The sequence below is a fragment of the Anomaloglossus baeobatrachus genome, chromosome 11, assembly GCF_048569485.1.
Source record: "Anomaloglossus baeobatrachus isolate aAnoBae1 chromosome 11, aAnoBae1.hap1, whole genome shotgun sequence".
NCBI classification, from domain to species: Eukaryota; Metazoa; Chordata; class Amphibia; order Anura; family Aromobatidae; genus Anomaloglossus; species Anomaloglossus baeobatrachus.
Genome location: NC_134363.1, coordinates 41,915,359 through 41,938,339, shown reverse-complemented (window position 1 = coordinate 41,938,339; position 22,981 = coordinate 41,915,359). Strand labels below are relative to the sequence as shown.

Sequence of the window (22,981 nt, the reverse complement as noted above, 5' to 3'; positions counted from 1 at the left end):
GTGTGGTCGCCAGAAATCCCTTGTCTGGGTCTCCCAGAGCCTGTGTCCGTTCTCCAGCCAGACTGCATGTAGGAATGGCTGCCGGCGTCCTGTGGAGAGGGGCGGGCCCTGGGCGTGTGCAGACAAAGAGCGGGAAACCTGCGTCCCCCTGTGCTCAGTGAGAGGGCTGGAGCATGTAAATAAAGCTCCAGCCCTCGGCGCTGATTAATCGTACAGCGTCTCTCCCTTGCCCTGATTGACAGGGTGGGGGCGGGAACGAAGCGGAGCTAGGCCGCAGAAGCCGGGGACTAAATTTATAAGCGACGCCGTCGTAAAAGCACGGTCGTCGCTAAGTCCCCGGCGCACTACAAGTCGCAGCCGCGCCGCCGCCTAGGGGCGGCCGGCGCGGCAGTCCCCAACACATAAAGTCACTCAGAAAAAACTGTAGTGACTGTAACCCCAGCGCGCAGCGCTACTGTCCCCGGCGCACTAGCACACCCAGCAAGTCTGGAGTGTGCGCGGCCTGTACATACGGGGACACAGAGTACCTTAATGTCGCAGGGCCTTGTCCCTGAACGGTACCCAGCTCCGTATCCAGCAGGTTCCATGGGTCTGTGGATGGAGCCCGGCCTCAGGGCTTGGGGGCCGGTAAGATCCCACTTCCTCAGAGCCCCTCAGGGGGATGGGGAAGGAAAACAGCATGTGGGCTCCAGCCTCCGTACCCGCAATGGGTACCTCAACCTTGACAAACACCGCCGACATAAAGTGGGGTGAGAAGGGAGCATGCTGGGGGCCCTAGTATGGGCCCTCTTTTCTTCCATCCGACATAGTCAGCAGCTGCTGCTGACTAAACAGTGGAGCTATGCGTGGATGTCTGACCTCCTTCGCACAAAGCAGAAAACTGGTGAGCCAGTGATCCCACTGGGGGTGTATAGCCAGAAGGGGAGGGGCCTTACACTTTTTAGTGTAATGCTTTGTGTGGCCTCCGGAGGCAGTGCTATACACCCAATCGTCTGGGTCTCCCAATGGAGCGCCGAAGAAATCTATAATTGTCTAGCAAAGTTTTCTCAAGGGAAACAATACTGGAGTGGATTAGATTTTTACTTGTTTTTCCTGCTCATATTTTAGGAGGGTTCTGGGTTCTGGGATTTATTGAGGAAATTTGGCAGCAGTCTGGAACGAATTTACAATCAACCCTCCAAGACATAATTATGTAAAGTAGCTCTCCTCTAAAAGGAGATGAATCTCTTCCCTTCAGAGTAGTGTCTGGTTTGGATGATATGAGATAGTTTTCTTTCTGCTGGAGGAAATTTAATGTGCATACTATCCCCTGAGTGATAATAAATTAAATTAGATCAGTTACAAGAATAAAACTATTATAAATCATCCTAGTTTATTCTAATCTATCACGTCCAACTTGTCACTTGCTGAAGAAAATTGAATCAAGAAATCCCTGAGCTTTCCTGATTCTGCCGCTTTTTTCCGTTTTGTTCTACGTCGCTCCATTGCAGAGATATTCACATTTGTTGCTTTTGGAGCGCAGTATGTGAAATCTCTGCTTGTAGTGCAATTTCTTCAGAGGCTTCTCTGGAGTTGTGCATTTTCACTGTTCCAAGATGCACAACTCAGTAGTTGATCTAGCAGTCTCAGATGCTGCCATTCTGTGATCGGCAGCATTTAGGGAGGGAGAGTTGATAGTATCCCTACAAGAGAAGATGCTGAAGAAACACCCAGTTGAACTACAAGCAGACATTTCACATATCGCGCTCCAAAGCAACAAATGTGAATATCTCTGCAATGGAGCAACGTAGAGCAAAACGGAAAAAAGTGACAGAATCAGGAAAGATCAAGGAATTTTTTTTAAAGGTATTTCACTCAAATTTTCTCAGCAAGTAACTGATCCTTTTTAACTCTCCTATAGAGGAAAGTTAAGCAGATTTCTCTATTTTTCTTTTGAAAGTGTTTCTGATTTGGATTATATGAGATAGTATTCTGGAGGAGAACTTTTTTGCATTATTTTCCTGTGAATAATGTAGATTAGATTAAGTTAGGATTAAGCTAGGATCAATTACATTAGAATTGTTTGCATCTTGCTGTGATGTATCAATCCATAGATTTTACAGGAAGGTTACAGGACTCCTATAGCAATCTGCTTCAATTATTGAGTTGGCGCTGCTATTTGTTTTATGCACTTTCTCTCTCTTTTTTATTTTTTTTATGTTTTTAATGCATTTGTGGTTTTCATTCAAAGCATTGTATTTTTTACTGCAGAAACGCTGGGATTCCGCATGTAAAAAATAGGATTTTATTCAAACTTAACTCACCAAAAATTGCAGTATTTATTGTTTTTAGATACACAGGAGGCATGAATTTTCATGAAATCACATAAAATTTGCTTCAACTGTTAAATGAAGCAGATGTTATGCACGGGAAAAATGCAACATGGGCACATGGCCTTAGATCAGTGGTGGAGTTTAATATTATTTTTCCCGAGGGGCTACATGAGAAATTGTGACCAATTTGGAGAACCGAACTAATTGCCTGAAATTAATTCTGCACAGTATTAATATTAACATATTAATTTATATTAATTGTTAATATTACTTAATAATGAGCAGAATTAAGTATGCTGACATCCCCCTATATACAGCATGAGCCCTCATATAGCTTCCTACATACAGTATGAGCTCCCACATAGCCTCCCTCTATACATTATGATCCCCCATATAGCCTCCTATATACAGTATGAGCCCCCACAAAGCCCCTCTATATAGAGTGTGAGCTCTCACATAGCCTCCTATATACATTATGATCCCCCATATAGCCTCCTATATACAGTATGAGCCCCCGCCAAGCCCCTCTATATAGTATGAGCCCCCACAAAGCCTCTCTATATAAATTATGTGCCGATTCGTATGGAATTGATGATGCCCTACAATTTTTTAATTCACTTTTTTTCTCTATCTTGTTCCGTTTTCGAGATAAAAATGCTAACTCCGATGTTTTCCACCAGGTGGCGCTAAAGGTGGTTTCATTGCGTAGGGCATTGCTACTTTACTATACCTAGACACCACTTCTATGCCTATAGCTGCCGCCATTCTCAAGCTAATGGCGGTGGACAGGATATGGGTGGACACACTGTATACATTATGAGCACCCACACAGCCTACTATATACAGCATAAGCCCCCACACAACCTCTTATATACATTTGAGCCCACACATAGCTTCCTATATACATTATAAGCCCCAACATCCCATACACATGGAGCAAAAAAACAAACAAAAAACAAAACACTACATGCTCACATTGCTACCATTCCCCGAAGCTCTGCTCCGGTGCACTCATGCGCCATACAGCACACACGATGATGTGACCTTATCGTGTCTGTTGTGCCTCATGCTGATTGGTGGAGGATGGCGCCAGTGGCCCCTCGTCCAATAATGTGCTCATGACTGTCTGCATCCTGAGGATGCATATAGCGGTAACATCGGGCAGCGGAGGAGGGCTAGATGTGGCCACAGTTTGTCCGGTCCCGCCTTAGATGGATCCCTGTAGGTAGAGTAGAACCTTTCTTGTATCCACCAAGGTTTTCCTACATAACCCAGTTGGGGTCTCAGAAAACATTATGGGGATATAACCCTGAGAAATGAGTCCTGGAAGGTGTCCATGTCCAATATTGTATCACTTGTCGCCTTTTTCTTTACGGCAGGTGACCCCTGTAGTGATGCGTCTACTACATGAGATGAGTTACAGCACCGGCGCCTCTTCTCTAAGCAATGACGACATCAACCTGGAAATCTCAAGCTCCTTATCCAGCACCAACAACATGCTCTCACTTCTGAGGAACATCGAGGACATGATGGACTGGGAAACTTGAGAATGAAGCCCTTCTCGTGAATCCTTACCCCTTCCTGACCAAGCCCCATTTTTCAAAACTCTCTAACTTTATGGGTTAATAACTGAAACTTTTCTTATTTTGGGACACATTATACTTTACGTTAGTATTAAATGTGGGTTGATATGTGTTGCATTTATTTTATGAAAAAATTCTGGACCGGAGTCTGATTAGCGCCATCGGGCCAATTTTCTCGTAGGACGAGTCGTTTTCGAAGCGAAGAATTGGAGGGGTAGAATAGGAAAAAAGAGACATATTACAATTAGGTAATGTCCAGAGGCGGAGGAATTTCTACCGATTTAGCATACAGAACTGTTATGCCCTGGCCTATCAGGTCCTCACAGGGTATTGTGCAATCTACCCTTCTGCACAGGATCCATCCTCCTTGGTTACGGATCCCTGTTCTTTGGTGTTGCTAAGATCAGAGCCAGTCAAAACCCTAGGAACACTTTACACCGTACCCACCACACACACCATTGGGGGGCCTGAAGGGAATAGGGTCGCCCACTTGGCGGGTTGGTAGGGGAAAGTGAAAAAGTAAGAGAGTTCAGTGGTGACTCTCGAGAGGAGAGGTCACCGTTTGGGAGCAGGGCTCCTTGGGTACTAGGTGGCAGACGTTGGTCTGGGCCTGATAGGAGATGGAACCCCGGTCACAGGGGATCGTGTCAAGGGGCACAGATTGCCGAGGAGGGCAGTCGGCGGCCTTGAGCCATCTCCAGGCAGGGGCCAGGGCACGACGGGGTACGCGGACCGTAGGTCGGGAAGTAGCTTCAAGCGTCCTGGTAATTTACCCGACGGGGGTTAAGTCTTCAAGGTTCACCCCTCACCCTTCCAAAATCGGGGTACTAGTGCCACGAGGGGATAGGACTTTTCCCAAAACCCAATCCATCAAATCCCAAGCGTGAACCCTGAGAGCAAGCTCACTCCGTTAGCCATACGGGTGAGCGGGACCCGATTAGTTCCACACTACAGGGTCCAAACAGTGAAGAAGGTGCCACGGAGGTCACAGGCTAACAAGCAACACCAAGGGCACGGATCCAAGCGTACTCCCTCCTTGCCGCAGCAGTGCTCAGAATTCTGGTATACCAGCTGTCGGTGTCAGTATTCTTGGACTGAGTGAGTATGCAGAAACCTTCCCTTTCCCAACGGCACCCCTTTACAGCAACCACCGGGACCTGGGGCAAAACCCCCTACCCACGGAGGGGGTTAAACACCTGGCTGCCATCCAATCGCCACCGGGCGCTCCCAACAGCAGCGGTGGTACTCCACCTTACCATGCACCGTGGGTGGCGTCACGAACTTCCAAACCCCCTGTACATACCCCCCCCCCTTTTAAATCAGAGTGTCTGCACAAACCCCCGGGTCCAAAGACCTCTCAAGCCACCGCGGTTCCGGATCCGAGCGGCTCAGCCGCTGACACGGGGGCTGTACACCTCCATTCTGTAAATCCTCTAAAGTGGGCTGGAGATTTCAAGAAATCCCATCCACTTTGCTGCAACCGTAAGATGTTACATTTTTGACGCAGGGCCAAAAAGTCACCAGGAGTTCATCACGGGAACACAGACTGAAACGCAAAATCCACATTTAGCACAAACTGACCCAGTATTAGGATTCCCCAGGTCAGTACGAGTTTGTAGATACCAAACATGTTTAGTTTTACTTTTATCTAAGGGGTTTAAAAAAAAAAAAAAAAACACAAGTTTTTTGTTGTTTTTTTTTAAAAAAATTGTGCTTTTGTCACTCTTTTCCGGGACCCACAGCATTCTCATTTTTCGGGATGTGGGGCTCAGTGACGGGTTATTCTTTGCGTCTTGAGCTGACGTCTTTAATTATACCAGTTCTAGGTAGATACAATGTTTTGATCACCTTTTATTGCATTTTAATGCATTCTTGCGGCAACCCAAAAAAACCCGCAATTCTGGAGTTTTATTTTTTTTTTCTCGCTATGCCGTGAACCAATCAAATTAATTAATTTTATATTTTGATAGATCGGGCATTTCTGAATGTGGTGATACCAAATATTTGTATTTTTTTATTATTGTTTTTGTCAATGGGGCAAAAGGGGGGTAATTTGAACTTTTAGATTTTTTTTTTTTTAAAAACTTTTGTTTACTTTTTTAAATTGATTTTTCTAGTCCCCTCATTAGACTTTATGCCTGCACTATCCAGACAATCTGCACTTTGCCCAGCCCTGCCTTAGATAGATCCCTGCAGGAAGAGTAGAAATAACCTTTCTTGTATCCACCAAGTTTTTTTTCTACTTAACCCAGTTGGGGTTGAAGAAGAAGGGAATTTTGTTACTTACCGTAAATTCCTTTTCTTCTAGCTCCTATTGGGAGACCCAGACGATTGGGTGTATAGCTACTGCCTCCGGAGGCCACACAAAGCATTACACTAAAAAGTGTAAGGCCCCTCCCCTTCTGGCTATACACCCCCAGTGGGATCACTGGCTCACCAGTTTTAGTGCAAAAGCAAGAAGGAGGAAAGCCAATAACTTGGTTAAACAAATTCACTCCGAGTAACATCGGAGAACTGAAAAACCGTTCAACATGAACAACATGTGTACCCGAAAAAACCCAAAAATCCCGAAGGACAACAGGGCGGGTGCTGGGTCTCCCAATAGGAGCTAGAAGAAAAGGAATTTACGGTAAGTAACAAAATTCCCTTCTTCTTCGGCGCTCCATTGGGAGACCCAGACGATTGGGACGTCCAAAAGCTGTCCCTGGGTGGGTAAAGAAATACCTTATGTTAGAGCTGCGAAGACAGCCCTCCCCTACGGGGAGGCAACTGCCGCCTGCAGGACTCTTCTACCTAGGCTGGCGTCCGCCGAAGCATAGGTATGCACCTGATAATGTTTGGTGAAAGTGTGCAGACTCGACCAGGTAGCTGCCTGGCACACCTGTTGAGCCGTAGCCTGGTGTCGCAATGCCCAGGACGCACCCACGGCTCTGGTAGAATGGGCCTTCAGCCCTGATGGAACCGGAAGCCCAGCAGAACGGTAGGCTTCAAGAATTGGTTCTTTGATCCATCGAGCCAGGGTGGCTTTGGAAGCCTGCGACCCCTTGCGCTTACCAGCGACAAGGACAAAGAGTGCATCGGAGCGGCGCAGGGGCGCCGTGCGGTAAATGTAGATTCTGAGTGCTCTCACCAGATCTAACAAATGTAAATTCTTCTCATACCGATGAACTGCATGAGGACAAAAAGAAGGCAAAGAGATATCCTGATTAAGATGAAAAGAGGATACCACCTTCGGGAGAAACTCCTGAATGGGGCGCAGCACTACCTTGTCCTGGTGGAAGACCAGGAAAGGAGCCGTGGATGACAGCGCTGCTAGCTCAGACACTCTCCGAAGAGATGTGATCGCTACCAGAAAAGCCACTTTCTGTGATAGTCTAGAAAGTGAAACCTCCCTCAGAGGCTCGAAGGGCGGCTTCTGGAGGGCAACTAGTACCCTGTTCAGATCCCATGGATCTAACGGCCGCTTGTACGGGGGTACAATATGACAACCCCCTGCAGGCACGTGCGCACCTTAGGAAGTCGTGCTAGACGCTTTTGAAAAAAGACGGATAGCGCCGAGACTTGCCCTTTAAGGGAGCCGAGCGACAAACCTTTTTCTAACCCAGATTGCAGGAAAGAAAGAAAGGTAGGCAATGCAAAAGGCCAGGGAGACACTCCCTGAGCAGAGCACCAGGATAAGAATATCCTCCACGTTCTGTGGTAGATCTTAGCGGACGTGGGCTTCCTAGCCTGTCTCATGGTGGCAACGACCCCTTGGGATAATCCTGAAGACCCTAGGATCCAGGACTCAATGGCCACACAGTCAGGTTCAGGGCCGCAGAATTCCGATGGAAAAACGGCCCTTGGGACAGTAAGTCTGGTCGGTCTGGTAGTGCCCACGGTTGGCCGACCGTGAGATGTCACAGATCCGGATACCACGCCCTCCTTGGCCAGTCTGGGGCGATGAGTATGACGCGGCTGCAGTCGGATCTGATCTTGCGTAGCACTCTGGGCAAGAGTGCCAGAGGTGGAAACACATAAGGGAGCCGGAACTGCGACCAATCTTGCACTAAGGCGTCTGCCGCCAGAGCTCTGTGATCGCGAGACCGTGCTATGAAGGTTGGGACCTTGTTGTTGTGCCTGGACGCCATTAGGTCGACGTCCGGCCTTCTCCAGCGGCTACAGATTTCCTGAAACACGTCCGGGTGAAGGGACCATTCCCCTGCGTCCATGCCCTGGCGGCTGAGGAAGTCTGCTTCCCAGTTTTCTACGCCGGGGATGTGAACTGCGGATACGGTGGAGGCCGTGGCTTCCACCCACATCAGAATCCGCCGGACTTCCTGGAAGGCTTGCCGACTGCGTGTCCCTCCTTGGTGATTGATGTATGCCACCGCTGTGGAGTTGTCCGACTGAATTCGGATCTGCTTTCCTTCCAGCCACTGCTGGAAGGCTAGTAGGGCAAGATACACTGCTCTGATTTCCAGAACATGGATCTGAGGGGTGGACTCCTGCTGAGTCCACGTACCCCGAGCCCTGTGGTGGAGAAAAACTGCTCCCCACCCTGACAGACTCGCGTCTGTCGTGACTACCGCCCAAGACGGTGGTAGGAAGGATCTTCCCTGTGATAATGAGGTGGGAAGAAGCCACCATTGCAGAGAGTCCTTCTGTGAAAAGGATACTTTCCTGTTCAGGGATGTTGACTTCCCGTCCCATTGGCGGAGAATGTCCCAATAAGAGGACGCAGATGAAACTGCGCAAACGGAACCGCCTCCATTGCCGCCACCATCTTCCCGAGGAAGTGCATGAGGCATCTTAAGGAGTGCGACTGACCTTGACGGAGAGTCTGCACCCCAGTCTGTAGTGACCGCTGCTTGTCCAGCGGAAGCTTCACTAGCGCTGAGAGGGTATGAAACTCCATGCCAAGATACGTTAGTGATTGGGTCGGTGACAGGTTTGACTTTGAGAAGTCGATGATCCACCCGAACGTCTGGAGAGTCTCCAGCGCAACATTCAGGCTGGGTTGGCATGCCTCTTGAGAGAGTGCCTTGACAAGTAGATCGTCCAAGTAAGGGATCACAGAGTGTCCCTGTGAGTGCAAGACTGCTACCACTGCCGCCATGACCTTGGTGAACACCCGTGGGGCTGTCGCCAGACCGAATGGCAGAGCTACGAACTGAAGATGGTCGTCTCCCATCACGAAACGTAGAAAACATTGGTGCTCTGTAGCAATCGGCACGTGGAGATAAGCATCTTTGATGTCTATTGATGCTAGGAAATATCCTTGAGACATTGAGGCAATGACGGAGCGGAGGGTTTCATCCGGAACCGCCTGGCCTCCACGTGCTTGTTGATCAGTTTTAGGTCCAGAACGGAACGGAAAGAGCCATCCTTTTTTTTTTGGCACCACAACCAGATTGGAGGAAAACCGTGTCTTGTTCCTGAAGAGGAACAGGGACCACCACTCCTTCTGCCTGCAGAAGAGCATCGGCTCGGTGGGGAGGTGGGGACGTTCTGAAGAATCGAGTCGGAGGACGAGAACAGAACTCTGTCCTGTGCACGTGGGCACAATGTCCCTCACCCACCGGTCTGTGACCTGTGGCAGCTAAATGTCGCCAAAGGCGAGCGAGTCTGCCATCAACCGCGGATGCGGAGAGATGAGAGAGCTGAGAGTCATGAGGAGACCGCCTTGGTAGCGGTTCCTCCGGCTGCCTTCCTTGGGCGTGATTGAGCCCCCGGAAACTGAGCCCCTCTGAGGCTTTTCAGCTCTTTTGGACGAGGACAATTGGGACCTGCCCGAGCTTGGGAAGGACCGAAACCTCGACTGTCCTTCCAGGACAGCATTAATAGGGTAAGTCGCAATGCAGACATTGCGAGGTTACGGACGCCCCTGCGGCACAAATGTACATATGCTCAAGACCAGCTGTGCAAGAACAGCTGAAAAGCTTAGGGTGCCCATACGGCTGTAAATGCCGGAGCAACCGACACGCCAATAGCCTCATAGACAGATTTCAACCAGAGTCCATCTGTCTGGCATCTTTAAGTGAAGTCCCATCTCCACTGCAACTATAGCTCTAGCCGCAAGCCTGGAGATTGGAGAATCCACCTTTGGACCCTGGGTCCCGCGCTTGACCACGTCAGGGGGAAAAGGATAACGTGTATCCTTAATACGTTTGGAGAAAACGCTTATCTGGTAAGCGTGGTGTTCCTGGACTGCTTCTCTGAAGTCAGCGTGGCCAGAAAAATACTCAATATACGTTTGAGCTACTGAAATGGGACTTCTCCTGCTGTGAAGCTGACTCCTCCGCTGGGGGAGCTGAGGGAGAAAGATCCAACATTCCATTGATGGACGCTATAGGATCATTCCTTATGGCGTCACCATCCGGTGTATCCGGATTGAGAGCGTTGTCAGGATCAAAGTCCTGATGAGCTACGTCTGCCTCATCATACAGAAAGCCTCCTGGGACCCCCCCCGGAGCACCGATTTTATTCCCAATGAGGGTGGCCAGGGAGCAATGATCCAGATTGCCCATGGCCTGTCCGGACTGCAAGTCTCTATCCCATTGCAACTCCATCCCTGTCCTTGGACAGGGTTGACAGGTGGTTCCTTTGGCCACGTCTAGTAGAGACCCCGGCTGACCAAGTGCTCCAGGGGAGCATTGCACACAATGGGGTTCAGTGCCGTGGAACAGTATCACATGCAGTAAAAACAGCATCGAAAGCCTGTGTTGCATATATGCTGCTGCCGGCTAGCCATCTAGGATATAGAGCCAAGAATGGCGACCGTACAGTGCAATGTATAGCATACAAGCATAAAGTACAATGAACACTGCAGCACATGCAATACAAGCAGCATAGAAAGCCTGTGCCTTGGCACCCCTGCTTTTCTGCTGCTGTAGACTAGCCATCTAGGGGAATATAGCCCAGAATATCGACCATACAGTGCAATGTATAGCATACAAGCATAAGTCCCCTTACCTGGCAGCCAGACTGGCTTGCAAAGTCTCCTTAAGGAGAATAGTGTTCCCCCGTGGTCCCCACATAGCTTTCTCATGAGCCAGATCAGACACCCCCATACTTTGCACTGACGAGGGGCAAGCACCCCGAAACACCGTGTCTGCAAATTGGGATTCTGATCTGGCTTATATATCCTGAGTCATATTGCAAAGGATTGTCGAAAATCCACTTGTGACTTTTAGGATCGCTACTTCCAATAGGTGGCGCTGTGCTAGAGTTTGTCTCCTTTACTGGAGAGACAATTTAAGTACAAATGAACACTGCAACCCCTGCAATACAAGCAGCATAGAAAAAACCTGTGCCTCAGCACCCCTGCTTTTCTGCTGCTGTAGTCTAGTCATTCTAGGCGAAAATAGCCCAGACTAGCGACCGTACAGTGCAGTGTATAGCATACAAGCATAAATACACATGGACACTTCAGTACATGCAATACAAGCAGCATAGAAAGCCTGTGCCTTAGCACCCCTGCTTTCCTGCTGCTGATGTGTCGCCATCTAAGAGGGCATATAGCCAAAAATAGCGACCTATGCAGTGTAAGCATAAAAATACAAATGGACAACTGCGGTATTTAGTGGGGTCAGCACTTCAGGTGCCGCTTACCGCCCGCCTATAAGCGGGTGTGTGGTCGCCCTAGTCCTGTGTGCCCAGAGTCCGATCTCTCAGCTCGGATTGCAGGAATGGCTGCTGGCGTCCTTCTCCAGCTCGTGTGAGTAGGGGCGGGCCGTGGGCGTGCCCCCAAGTCAGAGCGGGAAACCGGCGTCCCACAGTGTCCAGTGAGAGGGCTGGAGCTTGTAAATAAGGCTCCAGCCCTCGGCGCTGCTGATTGTACAGCGTCTCTCCCCTACCCTGATTGACAGGGTGGGGGCGGGAACGAAGCGGAGCTAGGCCGCAAAAGCCGGGGACTGGATTTATAAGCGCCGCCGCCGTAAAAGCGCGGTCGGCGCTGAGTCCCCGGCGCACTACAAGTCCCAGCCGCGCCGCCGCTCCCGGAGCGTCCGGCGCGGTAGTTCCCCATACATAAAGTCACTCAGCTAGGCTGCAGTGACTGTAACCCTTTACTGTCCCCGGCGCACTAGCACACCCAGCAAGTCTGGAGTGTGCTGTGCCTGTGTGTACGGGGACACAGAGTACCTGAATGGTGCAGGGACATGTCCCTGAACGGTACCCAGCTCCGTATCCAGCAGGTTCAATGGGTCTGTGGATGGAGCCCGGCCTCAGGGCTTTGGGGCCGGTAAGATCCCACTTCCTCAGAGCCCCTCAGGGGGATGTGGAAGGAAAACAGCATGTGGGCTCCAGCCGCCGTACCAGCAATAGGTACCTCAACCTTACAAACCACAAGCGGGGTGAGAAGGGAGCATGCTGGGGGCCCTATATGGGCCCTCTTTTCTTCCATCCGATATAGTCAGCAGCTACTGCTGACTAAACAGTGGAGCTATGCGTGGATGTCTGACCTCCTTCGCACAAAGCAGAAAACTGGTGAGCCAGTGATCCCACTGGGGGTGTATAGCCAGAAGGGGAGGGGCCTTACACTTTTTAGTGTAATGCTTTGTGTGGCCTCCGGAGGCAGTAGCTATACACCCAATCGTCTGGGTCTCCCAATGGAGCGCCGAAGAAAACAACTTCTCCTGATCAAAGCTATGCTTCAGTGCCGCTCTGATCAGCAGAAATGCTGGGCTCCTGTGCTGGCACTGTGCCGGTTTTTCCAGGAAACACGTCATGACAACGAAAGGGTTCAGCAGCTGACCCCGCACTATCATGACAACCAATTGGCACCCGTGAGCGCGTCATGGGGCTCCTGATGGTGGCGTGTAACAGTGCAATCCTTGCCGGGGTGTTAGGCGGGCTTTGCACACTGCGACATCGCAGGTGCGATGTCGGTGGGGTCAAATTGAAAGTGACGCACATCCGGCATCGCATGCGACATCGCAGTGTGTAAAGCCTGGATGATACGATTAACGAGCGCAAAAGCGTCGTAATCGTATCATCGGTACAGCGTCGGCATAATTCATAATTACGCCGACGCGATGGTCCGATGTTGTTCCTCGCTCCTGCGGCAGCACACATCGCTGTGTGTGAAGCCGCAGGAGCGAGGAACATCTCCTACTGGCGTCACTGCGGCTTCCGTAGGATATGCGGAAGGAAGGAGGTGGGCGGGATGTTTACATCCTGCTCATCTCCGCCCCTCCGCTCCGATTGGCCGCCTGCCGTGTGACGTCGCAGTGACGCCGCACGACCCGCCCCCTTAACAAGGAGGCGGGTCGCCGGCCACAGGGACGTCGCACGGCAGGTGAGCGTGTGTGTGAAGCTGGCGTAGCGATAATTTTCGCTACGCCAGCTATCACCACATATCACTGCTGCGACGGGGGCGGGGACTATCGCACTCGGCATCGCAGCATCGGCCTGCGATGTCGTAGTGTGCAAAGCCCGCCTTAGATTGTCGCACTATCAGAGTTTGACAGTTTAATCTAAAATGGTTATCAGGCGCTGGTGGATCAGAGATCCACCTGCGCCTGTTAGCTGCACATGTCTGCTGATCAGATCAGCAGACATGAGCAGGAAATATTGCAGGCGGGCCCACATTAAACAGACAGGCATGGCCAAGGACGTGTGTAATATACTGTATATTATATATATCAATACACATAATTATATATATATATTTATTAATATATACAAACACATACACTTCCTTGGTCATCAAGAGATCCACCAGCGCCTGTTAGCTGCACGTCTGCTCATTAGATCAGCAAACACGAGCAGAGAAGCTACCTTCTCACCGCATGGGCCCACATTAAAGAGACAACAGACACAGCCATGGTTGTATACGGTATATACGCGCTTGCTCGTCAAGAGATCCACCAGCGCCTGTTTTCTGCACGTCATCTGATCAGCTGACATGAGCAGGGTATAATTCGGGCTTGCATTAAAGGGATAGAGATGGCAAAGGACCTATATATACACGTCCTTGCTCGCCAAGAGATCCACCAGCGCCTGTTAGTTGCACGTGGATGCTGATCAGATCAGCAGAGAGAAATGCGGACCCGCATTAAAGGGACAGACACGGCCAAGGATGTATATATACGTCCTTACTTAAGAGATCCACCAGCGCCTGTTAGCTGCACGTTAGCTCATCAGACATGAGCAGGGAATAATGCAGGCTCGCCACATGAGTCCGCATTAAAAGGGACAGACACGTCAAGGACGTACAGTGCTGGCCAAAAGTATTGGCACCCCTGCAATTCTGTCAGATAATACTCTGTTTCTTCCTGAAAATGATTGCAATCACACATTTTTAGTATTATCTTCATTTATTTTGCTTGCAATGAAAAACCACAAAAAATAATGAACCAAAAATGAAATCATTGATCATTTCACACAAAACTCCAAAAATGGCCCGGACAAAAGTATTGGCACCCTTACCCTAATACTTTGTTGCACAACCTTTAGCCAAAATAACTGCAAACAACCGCTTCCGGTAACCATGAATGAGTTTCTTAGAATGCTCTGCTGGAATTTTAGACCATTCTTCTTAGGGACCTGGAGCAGTTTGCCAGATATTTGAAGGGTGCCTTCTCCAAACTGCCATTCTGAGATCTCTCCACAGGTGTTCTATGGGATTCAGGTCTGGACTCATTGCTGGCCACTTTAGAAGTCTCCAGTGCTTTCTATCAAACCATTTTCTAGTGCTTTTTGAAGTGTGTTTTGGGTCATTGTCCTGCTGGAAGACCCATGACCTCTGAGGGAGACCCAGCTTTCTCACACTGGGCCCTACATTATGCTGCAAAATTTGTTGGTAGTCTTCAGACTTCATAATGCCATGCACACGGTCAAGCAGTCCAGTGCCAGAGGCAGCAAAGCAACCCCAAAACATCAGGGAACCGCCACCATGTTTGACTGTAGGGACAGTGTTCTTTTCTTTGAATGCCTCTTTTTTTTCCTGTAAACTCTATGTTGATGCCTTTTCCCAAAAAGCTCTACTTTTGTCTCATCTGATCAGAGAACATTCTTCCAAAACGTTTTAGGCTTTCTCAGGTAAGTTTTGGCAAACTCCCGCCTGGCTTTTTTGGGAAAAGGCATCAACATAGAGTTCAAGAGAAAAAAAAAGAGGCATTCAAAGAAAAGAACACGGTCCCTACAGTCAAACATGGCGGAGCTTCCCTGATGTTTTAGGGTTGCTTTGCTGCCTCTGGCACTGGACTGCTTGACCGTGTGCATGGCATTATGAAGTCTGAAGACTACCAACAAATATTGCAGCATAATGTAGGGCCCAGTGTGAGAAGGCTGGGTCTCCCTCAGAGGTCATGGGTCTTCCAGCAGGACAATGACCCAAAACACACTTCAAAAAGCACTAGAAAGTGGTTTGAGAGAAAGCACTGGAGACTACTAAAGTGGCCAGCAATGAGTCCAGACCTGAATCCCATAGCACACCTGTGGAGAGATCTCAAAATGGCAGTTTGGAGAAGGCCCCCTTCAAATCTCAGGGACCTGGAGCAGTTTGCCAAAGAAGAATGGTCTAAAATTCCAGCAGAGCATTGTAAGAAACGCATTGATGGTTACCGGGAGCGGTTGTCCGCAGTTATTTTGGCTAAAGGTTGTGCAACCAAGTATTAGGCTGAGGGTGCCAATACTTTTGTCCGGGCCATTTTTGGAGTTTTATGTGAAATGATCAATGATTTGATTTTTGGTTCATTCTTTCTTGTGGTTTTTCATTGCAAGCAAAATAAATGAAGATAATACCAAAGAATGTGTGATTGCAATCATTTTCAGGAAGAAACAGAGTATTATCTGACAGAATTGCAGGGGTGCCAATACTTTTGGCCAGCACTATATATATACGCCCTTGGTCATATAGAGATTAAAGGGAAACTGTCAGGTTCATGCGGCCTGTTTCAGGGTATATCCTACTTTGGAAATCCGGCCAGGGACTATAGGTCTCAGCTGGTGCCGTCTTCTCTCTTATCTCGCTCCGTTTGATTGACAGGTCTTCTTGTTAATGTCAATCAACTGGAGCGAGTCGGAGAGAAGCCAAGACAGAGTCCCAGCCCGGTTTCTCAAAAGTATATGTACCCTGCAATCGCATAGTGATCCATACAGCATATATCTAATGACGAATCCCAAAATACATACCCGCTAGGTCACATCACTCATCTACAGACAAAAGGAAAGATGACACCGGGACAATATGAAGAATCACGCAGAGGCTTACAGGATGGCATTTTAATACAGCTATCAGGAAAAGGAGGGTTCTTTTTTTTAACAAGATCTTACTACCCTGGAGATGAGACCGTGGAGATGTGTAAAATCATGCAAAATAAAGTAATAATAATAATGGGGCAATATGGAGAGGGGGAGGGGGGGATAACGGTGTTAAAAATCAAAAATCCGGTAGAGAATATGGATAATAAAGCTGCAAATCTGTGAAGCAAAAATATATGTACAAGAGACGACTATTTAAAACGAGACCGCACAGCAAACGAGTGGCCTGTGCAAGACTATCTAGAAGTTTTCGGCTCCGACAGGTCCGTGACCAGCGAAAGGACGACTTGTCGGGAGTCACATAGATTTCTAAAGATAAGTATCTCTAAAGTTCCACAAATAATTTGCATAAAAGTTTTTCTTCCTTCGTTTTCTCTAGCATTTCATTTCTTTTTTTTCTCCTTTTAGTTATTATTTAATTTGACATTATTTGAACATGTATATTTTTAATAGTCCTCTCCGGCTCATATTAACGGTAATGGCAGCATAGTCTTTTCCAAGCCCCCCGAATCCTTCCCGCTGCGGTAACTCTCGTCATCGTCCATTTTCTTGCCGTGTTTCCGGAAGTACTTGTACCGCTGGACGTAGGCTTTCACCAAATTATTCACTTTTACAGGGTTAATTTCTCCACTTTTGCTATGGCAGATCTGTAAGGAACGAGCGACAAGAGGGGATGAGTTACTTATAAGACTTCTATTGATGCTCACATCCAGCCTATATTACTGGGAGAGACACACACAGAGCTCACATCCAGCCTATATTACTGGGAGAGACACACACAGCTCACATCCAGCCTATATTACTGGGAGAGACACACAGACCTCACATCCAGCCTATATTACTGGGAGAGACACACAGAGCTCACATCCAGCCTATATTACTGGAGAGACACACAGACCTCACATCCAGCCTATATTACTGGGAGAGACACACAGAGCTCACATCCAGCCTATATTACTGGAGAGACACACAGATCTCACATCCAGCCTATATTACTGGGAGACACACAGCCCTCACATCCAGCCTATATTACTGGGAGAGACACACAGAGCTCACATCCAGCCTATATTACTGGAGAGACACACAGAGCTCACATCCAGCCTATATTACTGGGAGAGACACACAGAGCTCACATCCAACCTATATTACTGGGAGACACACACAGCTTACATCCAGCCTATATTACTGGGAGAGAGACACAGAGCACACATCCAGCCTATATTACTGGGAGAGACACACAGAGCTTACATCCAGCCTATATTACTGGGAGACACACAGACCTCACATCCAGCCTATATTACTGGGAGAGACACACAGAGCTCACATCCAGCCTATATTACTGGCAGAGACACACAGAGCTCACATCCAGCCTATATTACTGGGAGAGACACACAGATCTCACATCCAGCCTATATTACTGGAGAGACACACAGACCTCACATCCAGCCTATATTACTGGGAGAGACACACAGATCTCACATCCAGCCTATATTACTGGAGAGACACACAGACATCACATCCAGCCTATATTACTGGGAGAGACACATATAGCTCACATCCAGCCTATATTACTGGGAGAGACACAGAGCTCACATCTAGCCTATATTACTGGGAGAGAGACACAGATCTCACATCCAGCCTATATTACTGGAGAGACACACAGACCTCACATCCAGCCTATATTACTGGGAGAGACAGAGCTCACATCCAGCCTATATTACTGGGAGAGACACACAGACCTCACATCCAGCCTATATTACTGGGAGAGACACACAGACCTCACATCCAGCCTATATTACTGGAGAGACACACAGACCTCACATCCAGCCTATATTACTGGGAGAGAGACACAGATCTCACATCCAGCCTATATTACTGGAGAGACACACAGACCTCACATCCAGCCTATATTACTGGGAGAGACAGAGCTCACATCCAGCCTATATTACTGGGAGAGACACACAGACCTCACATCCAGCCTATATTACTGGGAGAGACACACAGACCTCACATCCAGCCTATATTACTGGAGAGACACACAGACCTCACATCCAGCCTATATTACTGGGAAAGACACACAGAGCTTACATCCAGCCTATATTACTGGGAGACACACAGAGCTCACATCCAGCCTATATTACTGGAGAGACACACAGACCTCACATCCAGCCTATATTACTGGAAGAGACATACAGAGCTCACATCCAGCGTATATTACTGGGAAAGACACACAGAGCTCACATCCAGCCTATATTACTGGGAGAGACACACAGACCTCACATCCAGCCTATATTACTGGGAGAGACACACAGAGCTCACATCCAGCCTATATTACTGGGGGAGAGACAGAGCTCACATCCAGCATATATTACTGGGAAAGACACACATACCTCACATCCAGCCTATATTACTGGCAGAGACACACAGAGCTCACATCCAGCCTATATTACTGGCAGAGACACACAGAGCTCACATCCAGCCTATATTACTGGGAGAGACACAGAGCACACATCCTGCGTATATTACTGGGAAAGACACACAGAGCTTACATCCAGCCTATATTACTGGGAGACACACAGAGCTCACATCCAGCCTATATTACTGGGAGACACACAGACCTCACATCCAGCCTATATTACTGGGAGAGACCACACAGAGCACACATCCAGCCTATATTACTGGGAGAGACACACAGAGCACACATCCAGCCTATATTACTGGGAGAGACACACACAGCTTACATCCAGCCTATATTACTGGGAGAGAGACACAGAGCACACATCCAGCCTATATTACTGGGAGAGACACACAGAGCTTACATCCAGCCTATATTACTGGGAGACACACAGAGCTCACATCCAGCCTATATTACTGGGAGACACACAGACCTCACATCCAGCCTATATTACTGGGAGAGACACACAGAGCTCACATCCAGCCTATATTACTGGCAGAGACACACAGAGCTCACATCCAGCCTATATTACTGGCAGAGACACACAGACCTCACATCCAGCCTATATTACTGGGAGAGACACACAGACCTCACATCCAGCCTATATTACTGGCAGAGACACACAGAGCTCACATCCAGCCTATATTACTGGGAGAGACACAGAGCTCACATCCAGCCTATATTACTGGGAGAGACACACAGAGCACACATCCAGCATATATTACCGGGAAAGACACACAGACCTCACATCCAGCCTATATTACTGGGAAAGACACAAAAAGCTCACATCCAGCCTATATTACTGGGAGACACACAGAGCTCACATCCAGCCTATATTACTGGGAGACACACAGAGCTCACATCCAGCCTATATTACTGGGAGAGACACACAGAGCTCACATCCAGCCTATATTACTGGCAGAGACACACAGAGCTCACATCCAGCCTATATTACTGGAGAGACACACAGACCTCACATCCAGCCTATATTACTGGGAGAGACACACAGAGCTCACATCCAGCCTATTTTACTGGGAGAGACACACAGAGCTTACATCCAGCCTATATTACTGGGAGACACACAGAGCTCACATCCAGCCTATATTACTGGCAGAGACACACAGAGCTCACATCCAGCCTATATTACTGGCAGAGACACACAGACCTCACATCCAGCCTATATTACTGGGAGAGACACACAGACCTCACATCCAGCCTATATTACTGGCAGAGACACACAGAGCTCACATCCAGCCTATATTACTGGGAGAGACACACAGACCTCACATCCAGCCTATATTACTGGGAGAGACACACAGAGCTCACATCCAGCCTATATTACTGGCAGAGACACACAGAGCTCACATCCAGCCTATATTACTGGCAGAGACACACAGACCTCACATCCAGCCTATCTTACTGGGAGAGACACACAGACCTCACATCCAGCCTATATTACTGGCAGAGACACACAGAGCTCACATCCAGCCTATATTACTGGGAGAGACACAGAGCTCACATCCAGCCTATATTACTGGGAGAGACACACAGAGCACACATCCAGCATATATTACTGGGAAAGACACACAGACCTCACATCCAGCCTATATTACTGGGAAAGACACAAAAAGCTCACATCCAGCCTATATTACTGGGAGACACACAGAGCTCACATCCAGCCTATATTACTGGGAGAGACACAGAGCTCACATCCAGCCTATATTACTGGGAGAGACACAGAGCTCACATCCAGCCTATATTACTGGCAGAGACACACAGAGCTCACATCCAGCCTATATTACTGGCAGAGACACACAGAGCTCACATCCAGCCTATATTACTGGAGAGACACACAGACCTCACATCCAGCCTATATTACTGGGAGAGACACACAGAGCTCACATCCAGCCTATATTACTGGAGAGACACACAGATCTCACATCCAGCCTATATTACTGGGAGACACACAGAGCTCACATCCAGCCTATATTACTGGGAGAGATACATAGAGCTCACATCCAGCCTATATTACTGGGAGAGACACACAGACCTCACATCCAGCCTATATTACTGGGAGAGACACACAGACCTCACATCCAGCCTATATTACTGGGAGAGACACACAGAGCTCACATCCAGCCTATATTACTGGGAGAGACACACAGATCTCACATCCAGCCTATATTACTGGGAGACACACAGAGCTCACATCCAGCCTATATTACTGGGAGAGATACATAGAGCTCACATCCAGCCTATATTACTGGGAGAGACACACAGACCTCACATCCAGCCTATATTACTGGGAGAGACACACAGACCTCACATCCAGCCTATATTACTGGGAGAGACACACAGAGCTCACATCCAGCCTATATTACTGGGAGAGACACACAGATCTCACATCCAGCCTATATTACTGGGAGAGACACACAGATCTCACATCCAGCCTATATTACTGGAGAGACACACAGACATCACATCCAGCCTATATTACTGGGAGAGACACATATAGCTCACATCCAACCTATATTACTGGGAGAGACACACAGACCTCACATGCAGCCTATATTACTGGGAGAGACACACAGACCTCACATCCAGCCTATATTACTGGGAGAGACACAGAGCTCACATCTAGCCTATATTACTGGGAGAGAGACACAGATCTCACATCCAGCCTATATTACTGGAGAGACACACAGACCTCACATCCAGCCTATATTACTGGGAGAGACAGAGCTCACATCCAGCCTATATTACTGGGAGAGACACACAGACCTCACATCCAGCCTATATTACTGGGAGAGACACACAGACCTCACATCCAGCCTATATTACTGGGAGAGACACACAGACCTCACATCCAGCCTATATTACTGGAGAGACACACAGACCTCACATCCAGCCTATATTACTGGGAAAGACACACAGAGCTTACATCCAGCCTATATTACTGGGAGACACACAGACCTCACATCCAGCCTATATTACTGGGAGAGACACACAGAGCACACATCCAGCATATATTACTGGGAAAGACACACAGACCTCACATCCAGCCTATATTACTGGCAGAGACACACAGAGCTCACATCCAGCCTATATTACTGGAGAGACACACAGACCTCACATCCAGCCTATATTACTGGGAGAGACACACAGAGCTCACATCCAGCCTATATTACTGGAGAGACACACAGATCTCACATCCAGCCTATATTACTGGGAGACACACAGAGCTCACATCCAGCCTATATTACTGGGAGAGATACATAGAGCTCACATCCAGCCTATATTACTGGGAGAGACACACAGACCTCACATCCAGCCTATATTACTGGGAGAGACACACAGACCTCACATCCAGCCTATATTACTGGGAGAGACACACAGAGCTCACATCCAGCCTATATTACTGGGAGAGACACACAGATCTCACATCCAGCCTATATTACTGGGAGACACACAGAGCTCACATCCAGCCTATATTACTGGGAGAGATACATAGAGCTCACATCCAGCCTATATTACTGGGAGAGACACACAGACCTCACATCCAGCCTATATTACTGGGAGAGACACACAGAGCTCACATCCAGCCTATATTACTGGGAGAGACACACAGAGCTCACATCCAGCCTATATTACTGGGAGAGACACACAGATCTCACATCCAGCCTATATTACTGGGAGAGACACACAGATCTCACATCCAGCCTATATTACTGGAGAGACACACAGACATCACATCCAGCCTATATTACTGGGAGAGACACATATAGCTCACATCCAACCTATATTACTGGGAGAGACACACAGACCTCACATGCAGCCTATATTACTGGGAGAGACACACAGACCTCACATCCAGCCTATATTACTGGGAGAGACACAGAGCTCACATCTAGCCTATATTACTGGGAGAGAGACACAGATCTCACATCCAGCCTATATTACTGGAGAGACACACAGACCTCACATCCAGCCTATATTACTGGGAGAGACAGAGCTCACATCCAGCCTATATTACTGGGAGAGACACACAGACCTCACATCCAGCCTATATTACTGGGAGAGACACACAGACCTCACATCCAGGCTATATTACTGGGAGAGACACACAGACCTCACATCCAGCCTATATTACTGGAGAGACACACAGACCTCACATCCAGCCTATATTACTGGGAAAGACACACAGAGCTTACATCCAGCCTATATTACAGGGAGACACACAGACCTCACATCCAGCCTATATTACTGGGAGAGACACACAGAGCACACATCCAGCATATATTACTGGGAAAGACACACAGACCTCACATCCAGCCTATATTACTGGGAGAGACACACAGACCTCACATCCAGCCTATATTACT

At 48.4% G+C, this 22,981-nt stretch overlaps 2 protein-coding genes across 5 annotated transcripts in view; one reads left to right on the top strand and one right to left on the bottom strand.

Annotated features, from left to right (window-relative positions):
* LOC142257238 (interferon regulatory factor 3-like) overlaps positions 1 to 3,992 on the top strand; it is a 53,989-nt gene extending 49,997 nt beyond the window's left edge. The window contains exon 10 of one of the 2 annotated variants that reach the window (XM_075329391.1): positions 3,692 to 3,992. In XM_075329391.1, the coding sequence (XP_075185506.1) occupies positions 3,692 to 3,859 (168 nt within the window). In that variant the 3' untranslated portion in view covers positions 3,860 to 3,992. The remainder of the gene's footprint in view (positions 1 to 3,691) is intronic. The other variant, XM_075329392.1, reaches the window with a different exon arrangement.
* A 12,538-nt stretch (positions 3,993 to 16,530) lies between these two features.
* SCAF1 (SR-related CTD associated factor 1) overlaps positions 16,531 to 22,981 on the bottom strand; it is an 86,543-nt gene continuing 80,092 nt past the window's right edge. For all 3 annotated transcript variants that reach the window (XM_075328921.1, XM_075328920.1, XM_075328919.1), the window contains exon 11: positions 16,531 to 16,791. In XM_075328921.1, coding sequence (XP_075185036.1) covers positions 16,609 to 16,791 — 183 coding nt within the window. In that variant the 3' untranslated portion in view covers positions 16,531 to 16,608. The remainder of the gene's footprint in view (positions 16,792 to 22,981) is intronic.